Raw genomic sequence first — 15,179 nt, 5'->3', positions numbered from 1 at the left:
CAGGCCCTTCGGCCCTCCAAGCCTGCACTGACCATGCTGCCCGACTGAACTAAAACCCCCTACCCTTCTGGGGACCATATCCCTCTATTCCCATCCTATTCTTGTATTTGTCAAGACGCCCCTTAAAAGTCACTCCAGAATCAGCTTCCACTACCTCCCCCAGCAATGAGTTCCAGGCACCCACCACACTGTGTAAAAGATCTGCCTCGTACATCTCCTTTAAACCTTGCCCCTCGCACTTAAAACCTGTGCCCCCTAGTAATTGACTCTTCCACCCTGGGAAAAAGCTTCTGACTATCCACTCTGTCCATGCCTCTCATAATCTTGTCGACTTCAATCAGGTCGCCCCTCAGCCTCCGTCTTTCCAGTGAGAACAAACCAAGTTTCTCCAACCTCTCCTCATAGCTACTGCCCTCCATACCAGGCAACATCCTGGTAAATCTTTTCTGTACCCCCCCCAAAGCCTCCAGATCCTTCTGGTAGTGACCAGAATTGAACACTATATTCCAAGTGCGGCCTAACTAAGGTTCTATAAAGCTGCAACATGGCTTGCCAATTTTTAAACTCAATGCCCCGGCCAATGAAGGCAAGCATGCCCAATGCAGTCTTGACTACCTTCTCCACCTGCATTGCCACTTTCAGTGACCTGTACACCCAGATCCTTTTGCCTATCAATATTTTTAAGGGCTCTGCCATTTACTGTATATTTCCTATCTGTATTAGACCTTCCAAAATGCATTACCTCACATTTGTCCGGATTAAACTCCATCTGCCATCTCTCCGCCCAAGTCGCCAACTGATCTATATCCTGCTGTATCCTCTGATGGTCCTCATCGCTATCCGCAAATCCACCAACCTTTGTGTCGTCCGCAAACTTACTAATCAATCCAGTTACATTTTCCTCCAAATCATTTATATATATTACAAACAGCAAAGGTCCCAGCACTGATCAAGGAACGCCACTTGTCACAGTTCTCCATTCAGAAACGCACCCTTCCACTGCTACCCTGTCTTCTTTGACCGAGCCAGTTTTGTATCCACCTTGCCAGCTCACTTCTGATCCCATGCGACTTCACCTTCTGCACCAGTCTGCAATGAGGGACCTTGTCAAAGGCCTTACTGAAGTTCATGTCGACAACATCCACTGCCCTACCCTCATCAATCATCTTCTTCACTTCCTCGAAAAACTCGACTACAAAACATAGACTACAAAAAGAGCAGCTAGCCTCCTTTATCCAGTTGAGAAGTGGACAGGACTGCAGAACTTCTGACAAACCCCAAACCTAATTTCTTGTGCTGCAAGATGAACTAACACATTGTCCAGTCACTAATCTTGTGTACAAAATTACCATGGGCCTAAATAGGGGAAATAAAGGCTTCTTTCCCATAGCTGAGCAGTCAATTACCTAAGGGCTTTAATTCAAAGTGATTGGTAGAAGAGGAAACACTATTTACCCATAGTGGACATCTTGAATTCACTGCCTAAGTTAGTGATTGAGATGGAAACACTTAAGCACCTGGATGGGTAACATGGTGGCACAGTGGTTCGCACTGCTGCCTCAGAGACCTGGGTTCGATTCCCAGCTTGGGTGACTGTCTGTGCAGAGTCTGAACATTCTCCCCGTGTCTGCGTGGGTTTCCTCTGGGTGCTCCGGTTTCTTCCCAAAGATGTGATTCGGTGGATTGGCTGTACTAAACTCTCCTTCAGTGTAACCACTGAAGTGGGGTGACTGGGGAACTTGCACAGTAATGTCATTGCAGTGTTAACATAAGCCTATTTGTGACACTAATAAAATATATGTTTTTAAAAACTTGAAACTCTGAGGGACATGCTCCACTGACCAAGATTCAGGTTCCTCAAGTTAGGCAAGTCTTTTTTATAAATTGAGCAGCTGAGAGAACAACAGGTTCGGCAACAACTGAACCACGTAGAGAGAAAAAAAATGGGTTTTCCATTAGGTCAGATGTGGGAGTGTCGGCATGCCGACTCACAGCTTCCGGAACTTGAGGCATGAACATAATAAATGAACAGAATTGCACCATACAACCCCTCATGCCTACTCTGCTATTCACTAGAGTATGACAGATGAACAACAATATCATTTTTCCACCCAATCCCCATACCCCTGGAGTTCAAAAAACTTCCAGTCTTTGATATACTCAACAATGGAGTATCCACAACTGTGGCAGACAATTCCAAACATGTACAACCCCCCGCGTGAAGAAATTGCTCCTCGTCTCAGTTGTAATGAATCAACCTCTTACTCCAGAGACTCGTCTCCTGGCTTCAGACTCTCCAGTCATGAAAAGCAACCCATCAGCATCTGTCCCGTCGAACTCCCTCAGGATTATCTATGCTTCAACAAGATCACCTCTCATTTCTTCTCAACTCCAGAGGAGGTCCACTCTCTACCATCTCTCTTCAGAGGGCAAACCACTCATACCCAGAATCAACACACAAAACTTGGCATCAATCCCAATTGCAAGTCTAATCTTCTTTTGGACACAGAACCAACACCACATCTTTGAAAGCAAGTTTAAAAATTATACTTGGAACAGTTACAATAGCATCTCAGCACGCAAGAAATTCCCAAACGTAGATTAATGGTATGAAGGCATAGTGTGAATGCTGGAAGCTGCAATTGCTTGACATACTCAGCAGCTCATGCAGCATGTGGATGGAGAAACAGTTTTTAAAAAATTTCCAGGATGATTCAGTCAGCATTTATTGCCTATTCCCAAGTGCCCTCGAGACAGTAATGGTGAGCTGCCTTCTTGAACTGTTGCAGTCCAGATAGTGGAGGTACACCATAGGCTGTTGAAAAGGGAATTCCAGGATTTTGAACCAGTGACAGTGAAGGAATTGTGATACATTTCCAAGTAAGGATGGCGAGTCGCTAGGAGGGGAACTTGCAGGTTATGGTGTTCCCTTGTGCCTGCTACCCCTGCCCTTCTAGACAGTAGCATCCGTGGGTTGGGAAAGTGCTGTCTCAGGAATCTTGGTGAGTTCCTGCAGTGCAACTTGTAGAGCTGCCACTGTGCATCGGGGTAGAGGGAATGAACGTTTGCAATTAGGGTGCTAATCAATCGGGCTGCTTTGTCCCAGATGGTGTTGAGCTTCTCGAGTGTCGCTCGAGCTGCACTCAGCCAGGCAAGTGCAGAGTATTCCATCACACTCCTGACCCGTGCTACGTAGATGATGGACAAACTTTGGAGAGTCAGGAGGCAAGTGACTTGCTGCAGGATTTCTAGCCTCTCACGGGCTCTTGTCACCACAGTATTCACATGGCTTGTCCAGCTCCTGGTGACTGGTAAACCCCAGGATATTGACAAAGGCAATTAGGGATGGATAACAAATGCTGGCATAGCCAGCGACACCTACATCGAGTGAAAATTTATATTTTAAAAATTACAGCTTCGTGACCTTTCAGCAGAACTGGAGGCAAAAGTAAAAGACTAACAAAACTCCCACTGTCAGTTGATCAGTAATCCTATTACCTGCAACAATGGATGATGTAGCGTTACTTCTAGATGCGCTGCACGATGTGCAGGATCTTCATTGTTATCTTGGATTTCCAGGTCCTCCTCAGGAATGGTGTCCCATTTGCCCTGGTGCGCTGCAAGGTGATGAACTAACACATACTGTCCAGGCAAGGCTAAGCTAATACTGGTCCTCTTTCCATGGGTAAACTTCAGCCGTCTCCTTTTACACTTCTTCTCATTGCCACTTTTGACAACCGGCAAGAGCTTTTCACCCAACAGACTGTTCAGTACATGACACTTAGCCCCACAGTTCTGACCCAGGATCATAATACATGGAAAGCAGCCCACTGTTGCCTGCAGGTACTCCTCTTCATGTCGGGGGAACGATATACAGCTCAAAGCACCTAGAGGAGAGAAACGAGACATGTTATAATCAAAGATCCCAGGCTGTTTTCACAATGTTTTTTAAAAATACGCCAAATTTAGTTTTGTTGATAAGACTGGCATTTATATACCCCACCCTTATTTCATAAGCTGATTGCACTCTGCTATACAACTGAGCAACTTGTTAAACTACTTCAGAGGGCAGTTAAGAATCAAACTCATGGCTCTGGGTCTGGAGTCTCAGGAGACCCAGACAGCAGGTTTCCTTTGCAAAATGACATTGAAGCGGCAGTCGGTTTTAATGGTGTAAGACAATGTGCTGTTATGAAATGACAAGGCTATTATACCGCACAAAATACGAAGAATTGTTGTGTTAAAATGTTGCTGCTACATAGAAACTAGAAGCAGGAGTAGGCCATTCTGCCCTTCGAGCTTACTCTGCCGCTCATTTTGATTATGGCTGATCGAATTCAATATCCTGATCCCCCCCTTCCTCCCATATCCCTTGATCCCTTTAGTCCCAAGAGCAATAACTAATTTCTTCTTGAAATCAGACAACGTTTTGGCCTCAACTACATTCTATGGTGGTGAATTCCACACATTCACCACCCTCTGGGTGAAGAAATTTCTCCTCACCTCAGTTCTGAAAGGTTAACCCCTTATCCTCAAACTATGACCCCAGTTCGGGACTCCCCACCATTGGGAACATTGTTTCTGAATGTACCATGTCTAACCCTGTTAGAATTTTGTATGTTCCTATGAGATACCCGCTCATTCTTCTAAACTCCAATGAACACAATCCTAACTGACTTAGTCTCTTCTCTTATGACAGACCTGCCATCCCAGGAATCAGCCGGGTAAACCTTCACTGTACTCCCTCTATAGCAAGGACATCCTTCCTCAGATAAGACGACCAAAACGGCACACAATACTCCAAATGTGGCCTCACCAATGCCCTATACAATTGTAGCAAAACATTCCTATCAAGGCCAACATACCATTTGCCTTCTTTACTGCCTGTTGTACCTGCACGCTAACTTTCAGCGACTGATGCACGAGGACTCCAACGTTTCGCTGAGTATCCACCTCTCTCAAATACATCCATTCAAGTAATAATCTGCATTTCTATCATTGCTACCAAAGTGGATAACCTCACATTTATCCACATTATACTGCATCTGCCATGCAGATGCCCACACACTCAGCCTGTCCCAATCACGCTGAAGCATCTTTGCATCCTCCTCACAGCTCACTCTCCCACCCAACTTTGCATCATCTGCAAATTTGTAAACGATACATTCAGTTCCCTCTTGCAAACCATTAACATATAATGTGAACAATTGGGGGTCCCAGCACAGATCCCTACGGAGCCCCACTAGTCACCGACTGCCAAATCAGAAAAAGACCCATTTTTGCCAAATCTTTGCTTACTATCTGCTAACCAGCTTTCCATCCATCTCAAAGACATCACTTGCAATCCCATGTGCTTTAACTTTACCTAGTAGTCTGTTATGAGAGACCTTGTCGAAAGCCTTCTGAAAGTCTAAATAAACGACATCCATTGCTTCTCCGCTGTCAATTCTACTATTTTTATTGTAATTATTAGTCACAAGTCGGCTTACATTCCCACTGCAATAAAGTTACTGTGAAGCCTGCCAGTCTTAGGGTGTAGTAACACAGTTACGAAGGGAGTTAGGAAGTTTAAATGGCAAGAGGTGATCCTCTAATATACAAACTCTCCAGCAATTAAAGATTACCATGCCTGGAACATCTGAATTGATAAATTTACTCTTATTCAATCTCAGTCAGACTTCAAGAGACAGAACTTAGAGATAGTATCAGATTCAAGGAACAAGCCTACAAATTGGCCGGAGAAAGCAATAGGCCTGAGGATTGAGAGCAGTTTAAAATTCAGCAAAGGAGGACGAAGGGACTAAAGGAAAAACAACACGGAAGAAAGATAGCAAGGTACATAAAAACTGACTGTAAAAGTTTTCATAGATATGTAAAGAGAAAAAGATGGACAAAAACAAATGTGGACCTCTTACAGTCAGAAGTAGGAGAAATCATAAAGGGGAATAAAGAAACGGTGGAGGAATTAAATTTGTACTCTGCTTCAGTCTTCACAAAGGAAGAAATCAATAATGTACCAGAAGTGCTGAGAAAAACATGTTTTAGTGAGGAGCTGAAGGAAATCAGCATTAGTAAAAAATGATTTTGGGGAAATTGATGGGATTGAAGGTGAATAAAACTCCAGGTCCTGATAATCTTCATCCCAGAGTACTTAAGGAAGTGGCCCTGGAAATAGTAGATCCATTGGTGGTTATTTTCCAAAATTCTTTGGACTCTGGAATAGTTCCTACAGATTGGAGGATAGCTAATTGTAAGCCCGCTATTCAAAAAGGAAGGAAGAGAGAAAACAGGGAACTATAGACCAGTGAGCCTAACATCGGTACTGGGGAAGTTGCTAGAGTCTATTATCAAGGATTTCATAACTCGACATTTGGAAAGCAGTGGTACAACCAGACAAAGTCAGCAGGGATTTACGAAAGGGAAATCATGCTTGACGGATCGATTGGAATTTTGCGAGGGCGTTACCAGAGTTCTGGTCTTCGTTACTCATGGAGTGAAGTGATACAAACGTGCATGCACCGCAACAGCAACAAACACAGCCTTAGTTTTAACCTCGGGTTGTTCAACACTGGATAGAGTATAGATATATAGACACTCAACAACAAAAAGCCCCATCTCCAGCATCGAGTTACCTGCTAACAAATGGGTGACCAGAATGATTGAGGAAAATGAAATCAAAATTGTTACGGTTGGCTCTTGCTGCACAACACATTCTTCTTGGATCAATCCAATTTTTAACCTAAATGCCATTAAAACAAACTAGATTAGCATCTCACAGCAGGACAACCCATTGCAATGGGTCTCATTTACTTTTGTCTTTACCCAGTATCAGTTTAGTTCAATTGGTAGCATCCCCACTTGTGCCTCAACATTATGGCTTCAAGTTCTACATCTCAACTTGACATCAGTGCAGTCATGATAGAATGCTACATTGCTGGAGGTGCCATTCTTAACGATGAAACATTAAACCAAAGCCATCCATCTGTCCAATGGTCGTCAAAAGATTGTAAACTCAAACTATAAAACTGTCCCAGTGCCCTGACCAACTCTGATCCTCAAACATCAGCAGCAAAACAAAAAACTTAGTTTTTAAAAAAATGACCATGTGGTGAGCAAACTGGGTGCTGCAGTCAGTCCTCTGATCATAATTAGCATGTTTCGGTGATTATTTGCATGTGTGACGCACCTTGGAATGTTCAAGAGATATGATCATGTGTTAAATAGATACAGGTTTTTCCTGAATTAACTTTGATTAGAAATAAGAGATTGGTTGAAAATAAACTTTGAAATCATGCTATGCATGCTATTCTGCACGAAAAAATGGAATATTTATTAAATATAGAAGTGGCTTCAAAACATTCCAATGACTCAGCGAAGGAAGAGCTCACAACCTCAAAAAGACTATGTCTGGTTTGCATCAACTTTAGAAATGATCAACTGAAGAAACACACAGAATCTAATGAGGTTGACAATGGAACTGCAACCAAGCTACTTTACACAACTCCATGGCCTTGCAATGTCTGTCGAACATTGACTGGGGAATATTGATTGCAATATGGTTTCAGCTGAGCCACATACTACAAACATGAATACAATAGTGGTTTGCACACCAACCCAGACCACCGTGGCTTGACCTTCGGGGTGGTGGTGTGGGGAAAACAGTCAAGAGAATTTCCCAGAGAAGTGGAAAAACTCCACAAAAGGCAAGGAACATTGCTGGCTATTTTCACAGCCAACGCCATGCACTTTCATTCTACTGATGGAAAGAAAGTCGATGCACACAGTTACAATGGAGATGTCTAGCAGACACTTGAACATCTGTCCAGAAACAAACATCGTTTTCATGATCTACAAACCAATCTTACCTGTTTTCACTGAACTACAGTTCAAGGTACTGTAACAAGTCTCTCAACATCAGGTTAAAGTCCAACCAGTTTATTTGGTATCACGAGCTTTCGGAGCGCTGCTCCTTCATCAGCTGACACCTGATGAAGGAGCAGTGCTCCTAAAGCTTGCGATTCCGAATAAACCGGTTGAACTTTGACCTGGTGTTGAGAGATTTATTACTGTACCAACCTCAGTCCAACGCCGGCATCTCCACATTACAGTTCAGGGTGTGTAACACGTGGTGCAGTATATAAACAATGACCGAGACTGAACAAATTCCAACGCTGGAGAAAGACCATGTTGACATGGATCTTAATTCAGATGCATAAGAAGAGTTATTTTAAAGTTATATGTTCTGACATAAGGAAAAATGACATTCGGAAATAAGCTCTATGCATTTAGCAGATACGTAATAGACGTGGTCACTGATTTTGAAGTGTTATGAAAATAGTTACAAAATCTCAATCAACACGAGAACTTGAAATCATCTCAAACATGTTGGGTGCAACCTATTTTCTCCCGGTTCTTAAAACAAGTTGGCAAAGACAAAAGAAACCTTTCATAATCCGAAGCACTGCAATGTTCTGCACTCCTGACCCAAAAAAAAAGGGAACATCATTTACTTCGTGTGGTCCCATAAATCCCTGCATTTTTCAAGCAACTCACTCATGTGGCCATTTCTATTCCCCTCAGAGCTCAAATGGACCTAAACCACATGATGTTCCTTCCCACAAGTACAGCAAGAAATCTCACAACACCAGGTTAAAGTCCAACAGGTTTATTTGGTAGCACAAGAGTTCAGAGCGCTGCTCCTTCATTACTCACTTGACGAAGGGGCAGCACTCCGAAAGCTCATGCTACCAAATAAACCTGTTGGACTTTAACCTGGTGTTGAGAGACTTCTTGCTGTGCCCACCCCAGTCCAACGCCGGCATCCCCACATCATTCCCACAAGTAGTCAGAGGGGAACCATGGTTAATTTGCTTCATCATTGATCAAGGGATTGCACAACTCAATCTGTTAAACTAATAAATGAGCCACAAGACTGATTATTTTAAAAAGCATGCTACGTTTAATGTTTCTGCAAGAACAGCAGGTGCCAATTGATTCACAAAGGTGGTGGCCAAATGCACCATAATGTGAGCGAGTTAAAATCACGTACTTATGCAGACAGCTGGAACAATATCATTTCGTGCCCCAGATCAACGAGGGTCACAATCTCTACATCCACTTCAATGAAGACAAACCAACAGACAGAATCATTAGCCCCATTATAATGGCATTGTATTTACTGCATTTCCACATGCCTTTCGTTCTCATGCAATCAAGATCCTTCTATCCCCTTGACTGAAGGCATCGATTCGAGTTAGGGAATAAGTATATCGACACCAGAAATTTCCCAGTATCCTGTTGCAGCAGCATTTCTCATGTTTGCACACATCTGGGCTTGTACAATTGACTACGGATGGATTCAAACGCAACGCTCTCCAATCGTGACATACATGTATTTGCACGGTGGCAATCAGGAACAAGAACCCTGGCCAAATTCTCCCTCCTTGAACCAGAGGCACAGAAAGCAATTATAAACCTTGCCATCTGCTGAAGATTGGCTAACAACCAAACGGACCCAGGATTCAAACTGGGATACGTTCAGACTTTGCGGCTCATCACCTGCAAGCTGACTGCTGGGACAAAATCGGACACCGAGCTGCTGCAAAAGGAGGAATAGTTTTCTCTCTCCCCGAACCCCTCCCTCCCCACTGCCACATGGCGAGATGTCTGCACGTCTTTCAGCCACTGCCCATCTGGTCAACATGATAATTCAGCAATTCTATATACCTTCCCTAGTTTACAATTGCAAGTGACGCAAGTCAACCCGCAAGGCTGCAGCCAACCTCAAGAATTAACAGAAACGGAAATAAGAACAGAAACTGAAGGCGTTGCGAAGAGCTCGTCAAAACATCCAGATTGCAAGGGAAAGAGGATGTGCTCCCACATCTGAATGTTAGCCAGTAATGCTGTCAAGAAGCATTGATGGGCGAGTGAATCTTGGGCAAAGACAGGATCAAGTTGAGCATCAACATCTCCACAATCCATTAGCCTGTTCTGTTAGCCATGGCTCAGTTAAGAGCACACTTGCCTCTGAGTCACAAGGTTCAAGTTTTACTCGAGAAAAAGTAAGGCAGACATGCCCATGCAGTACTGAAGGAGTGCTGAACTGTCAAAGACGACTGGCCAATATAATTACTCCTCTCATAACGTCACAAAAATAGAGCGGGAGGTGATTTATCAGTTGAAAGTTTGGAAGTTGCTGCGTGCAAATTGGCTGCCGCATTTCCTACACCACAACCCTGGCTGCACTTGGTACTGAATTGTGTGCAGAATGCTTTAGCATCCCTGGTGGTCATTAAAGGCAAGATATAAACAGTCGTCTTTCTTTCACAGAAATCATAATATGACCATATCTCATTGCTCTCAGCTCAACTGAAGGATAGAAGAGCTGGGGAGGTATTTTAGATTGTTTCTTTACACAAGCTTTTTATTAAGTTACCTGGCAAATCAGTAGAACAAAGAGCATGGATATGGGACCTAGCAATATAAACTAATTCCTCTTCAACCAGAAGCGATATAACAAGTTATTGACCTCTGCAGAACCGGCAGCTTTCTGAAGTGCATCTCAAATTCCAAAACTGTAGTCTCATTGCAATTTAGTTGCTATAACATCAACATTACTGATTGTCATATGACCATCATGAGTCTCAATGAACTGGAACTTGTGCACAGATTTGAAAACGTAATCAAGACCCTCACTATTCATTCACCCCGAAATGTCTCAATGGAATCAGTCGAGACTAATAGGGATAAAGGTAATCACAAGCTCAAACCTTCACACAATCTCAATATATCTTGAGTCTCTTCAGATATCAGTTCTCGTGCCCAATTGAAAAAAAACTGCTTCCTATGAAAAAGTATTTGGAAGCAACATAGTAGAGGGCTGAGCGATCAAACAATAAATCCATTTATTAAGACTTGGAATTACGCAGATGATTCACACAATATGCCCAGGGCACATTAGCAGACAGTAAACAGACACCTTTACAATAGAATAGACAATCAAATATTTACTCATTTCAAGATGCAAACAAACCCGAGTTGCGGGCCGATGAAATAATACCAATTATAACGAGATGATAAAGCTTCACTGAAAACTGTTGAAATGTGGTACAGCGTCTTAAAATCTTGACAGGTTAAGTTTCATTGATCATGCTCAACTTGAAATCGAAAAACAAAACTGTGGCACTCAAGGTGGCGGGAGGATGAGGCACAGAGGATTGATTTGAGTCAAGGTGGTGCCAGCTTCACTTGGAATCTTGTTGCTTCGGCAAGTAGTTTCACTTGACCTGTTCCTTCATAGGTTGCTTTCTCTTTAGTTAACAAAGCAAGCACTACTCATGTAACGCTATCAGGGAGGGGCAACAAATGCTGACCAAGTCGGTGATGCGCACATCCCATGAACGAATTAAAAACAACTTAGAATAACATATGCTATGACCTCAGCTTGTTTTACTCTCCCACCCCATCCAACATCCAAACATTCCTTTATACATTGCAACAATCTTCAAGGTTCACTCACTCAATTCAGGCCCAAACCACAAGGTATGCCAGTCTTCCAGAATTCACTTTAATTATCCTCATGTTTCAGCTGTCTTAGGTTGCACTTCCTTTTTGTTTTCCTGAAAAACCTTTTATTAATGGTTTTGTTTGCACTTCAGTCCCACGCTCCTGATCTACGGACACCTGGTGCGGAGAGGGGCAGGTCAGGATGGCGACCTCCTCGTGAACCTGCTCCTGGGCCTGGCGAAACACGCCATTTACATGTCCAGGCAGCGGGCGATCGATGGGTGCCGTCCATCCTGACTGTCTGCCCCTCTACCGCGGCTATGTTCGCGGCCAGGTGTCCCTGGAGAGAGAGCATGCGGTGTCCACGGGCGCAGTTGACGCCTTCCACGCCCGTTGGGCACCGCAGTGGTTGGGGTGCGTTATCGACCCTAATGATCACATTATAATTTGATGTTTCTAAGTTTCCTTTGTACTTTGATTTTTGTTCAGGCTGTTCCCCCCTCCTTTTGGGGAGCTGCCCCTTTTACTTTGTCCTGATTTAACTTGAGTTTGTGTATTTGGTTTGACCTGAAAAGAGGCCAAGGTAATATTTTACTTCTGTCACAAGGTTCTGTAATGACCACTGTAGATTTCTATCTCCAGTTGCAGACTGGACAAATATTCCTGATGTTTTCTCCCCTCAACATCCAAACTAAGCTCAAGTTCCACTCACGTTCTAGTCAATAAAATTATTTTCTCTGCCTAAACTGCAGACCTCACCAACAGTCATCTCCTGTTGGCCTCTCCCAACCCAGTGAGATTCGGTCTATGTCAAAGCAAAGCTAAAACTGTCTGCTTTCTGAGCAAACACCAAGAAAACTTAAAACAAAAGAACCTTCCAACTCCTCAGTCCGTCTCTTTGACAACACAGCTTTTATTTGGTCTCAAACAGAAATGTATCAGAGCACCTTCAGCGCAACTGTCGCCCATATGAAATACATATTTCCAAGAGATATAACAGCCCTCTCTCCAGAATCAACTGTCCCACACAGAAGTCCAAGATGACCCATTGTTAAAATTTACTGACCCAAACTGTGAATATGCAAGATAAACATGGGTCAGCTTTCTCCCATTTCTTGCATTTAACCGATTCATCCTAAAAGCGATATTCTAAAACATATGAATTATCAACAAGATATTCACAATGTAGATAAAGGACCCACACCACTATTCACAGATTAAGTACTTGACTTGCCTGAGGCTACTGACCCATCATGCTCTCTCAGTCAACATCACCAATACATTACTGACCTTTTATCTCATTGGTTGCCCTTGGGATATTACTGTGCACAAATTGACGCCTGGCTTTGGCTCCATATAACTACTAACTTCCTTGAACTTGATTGCAAAGTGTTTTGGGACTATTCTGAAGTGAAAGGTATTATGTAAAATGCATATTCCTCCTCTCATAGCAGCGTAACTGTTTTCTAAAACAAAAATGACAATTTCTTATTTCAACTATAGTCTCCATACCAAGTTCATGATAGAAGTCACTTTTTTGGGGGGAGTCATGCCTCAAAGACAATGGTTGTTAGTCCATAATCTTTTGATGTAGGTGTTGAAATAGCCGAGTCAATTCTCAACTGGTATTCAAAGTCCAGTTTGTTGCGTCTCAAAGTTCCTCAGGACTCGAGGAAGAAATGAAACTCTGCCATTTTGAAACAGAGCTCCAAAAAGATTCCTTGAATGAATAAGACTACAGAATGGGAAGCTAAAGAAAGACATGAATTTCCCTTTCCTCAACTCACCTCCCACCACAAAATATACTTCAAGTGCAAGAGCCAAACAAAACCTAAAATTAATGCAATGTCCTTTCAACAGTTGCAACTTACCGTCACAAAATTTTGGTTTCTTCCCACCAACTCACAGATTCAACCAGCCCCTTCGCTATACTCTTCAACCCTTAACCCCAAGCTTCATCGACAGAATGCATGCATCTCCTCCCTCTCAAACACTTATATCCACACTTTTTTGCTAGCTATGCATCCTCGAAATGCCAACACTGTACAATACACATGACACACAAAACCCTATCCCACTTAGTACTGACTGGCCCAAAACAACCTGACATTTTTTTGATTATTCATTCAAAGAATGTGGGGACAGCTGAGCCAGCATTTCACTGACCGGTGGTGGTGTTTCCATGCATCTGCTGCCCTTATCCAGCTCAATGGTAGTAATTGACAGTTTGGTCTGTCTAAGGAACCTTGTAAATGGTATGCACTGTTGGTCCTGTGCATTGGCGTAGAGGGAGACAGTGTATGTGGATGGGGTGCCAATCAACCGGGCTACTTTGTCCTCGATAATGTCAAGCTTCTTGAGTGTAGTTGGAGCTGCACTCAGCCAGAGTATTCCATCACACTCCTGACTTGTGCCTTGCCAATGGTGGACAGGCTTTGGGTAGTCAGGAAGTGGGTTACTCACCACAGAATTCTTAGGCTCTGACCTGCTCTTGGAACCACACTATTTATATGGCATGTCCAGTTCAGTTTCTGGTCAATGGTACCCCCGAGGACGTTGAAAGTGGAAGATTCAGCAATGCTAATGCCAGTGAATGTCAAGACACGATGGTTAGATTATCTCTTGTTGGAGATGCTTATTGTCAGACATTATTGTCATGTGTGTGGTCCAAATGCTACTTGCCACTTGTCAGCCCAAGCCTGGACATTGTCGAGGTCTTGCTGCATTTCGACATGGACAGCTTCAGCAACTGAGGAGCTGCAAATGGTGCTGAACATCTGTGCAACCATCAGCAAACATCCCCACGTCTGACCTTACGATGGATGGAAGATCAATGACAAAGCAGCTGAAGATTGTTCGGCATCGTCTACTACCCCGAGGGTCATCCTCCAAATTAACTTTGAAACACACAACCTCATCCACCAATTCCTTTCAATATCTCACCCACTTTCTGCGAGCTGCTCCAGCTTTATTCACCTTCATGTATTCCATTTCTTGGATTGTTGTGCTGCCCGTGATGTTCAGTGTCTGCTGTTCACCCAGTGACCATTTAGTACTGGCAAGCCCAAACAATAAGGCATCAGTAATTTACAATGTTGTGGAAGGTAGCACAGCAGAGCTCAGTCCTGTCCACCCACACACACCTGAATGATGAGCAACAGTAAGTAGGCTTGACTCTTTTCTCGCTCTCTGCGGAGAGACACTGATGTAAAACATGTATTCCTTAAAATCAGTAGCATGGCTGAGATTTGCTACCACAACACCAGGGCTGGAATCGAGTCAAAGATCATTTTGGCTTTTACAACTTCCTGTGACAAGTGGGTACAGCAACAGACAGTTGCTCATGGGGTTTTCTCCCTGTACCACATGCTGTCTGGTAAATGGAATCAGCTCACAATAAATTGGACAAGCTCATTTTCAGAATTATATTCCTGCAGTAGTGGGAACCTCTCAACATTAAACTTCAATTTGATAGCTGTTAGTTGTGGAATGGATATGGAGATATGGCATGAAACTGTGAAGTACCTGGTCAGCTTGATCTTGCTCAATGGCAGAGGAGACAAGCATCCGAATGGGTCAAATTTATATTCTGCCTCATATCTCAAACAAGCAACAACTTCACTTGGGGGTGCAGCAGTTCAGCTCAAGTTTCAGAGTCTGAGAAGGGTATT

At 43.3% G+C, this 15,179-nt stretch overlaps 1 protein-coding gene across 3 annotated transcripts in view; it reads right to left on the bottom strand.

Moving 5' to 3' along the window:
* dstyk (dual serine/threonine and tyrosine protein kinase) overlaps window positions 1-15,179 on the bottom strand; it is a 106,954-nt gene that overhangs the window by 75,299 nt on the left and 16,476 nt on the right. For 2 of the 3 annotated variants that reach the window (XM_078242052.1, XM_078242053.1), the window contains exon 2: window positions 3,499-3,887. In XM_078242052.1, the coding sequence (XP_078098178.1) occupies window positions 3,499-3,887 (389 nt within the window). Of the gene's footprint in view, window positions 1-3,498; window positions 3,888-11,013; window positions 11,111-15,179 lie in introns of those variants that run through there. The other variant, XM_078242054.1, reaches the window with a different exon arrangement.

This window comes from Mustelus asterias, chromosome 25 (genome assembly GCF_964213995.1).
Source record: "Mustelus asterias chromosome 25, sMusAst1.hap1.1, whole genome shotgun sequence".
NCBI classification, from domain to species: Eukaryota; Metazoa; Chordata; class Chondrichthyes; order Carcharhiniformes; family Triakidae; genus Mustelus; species Mustelus asterias.
This window is presented reverse-complemented; position numbering and strand designations above follow the sequence as displayed.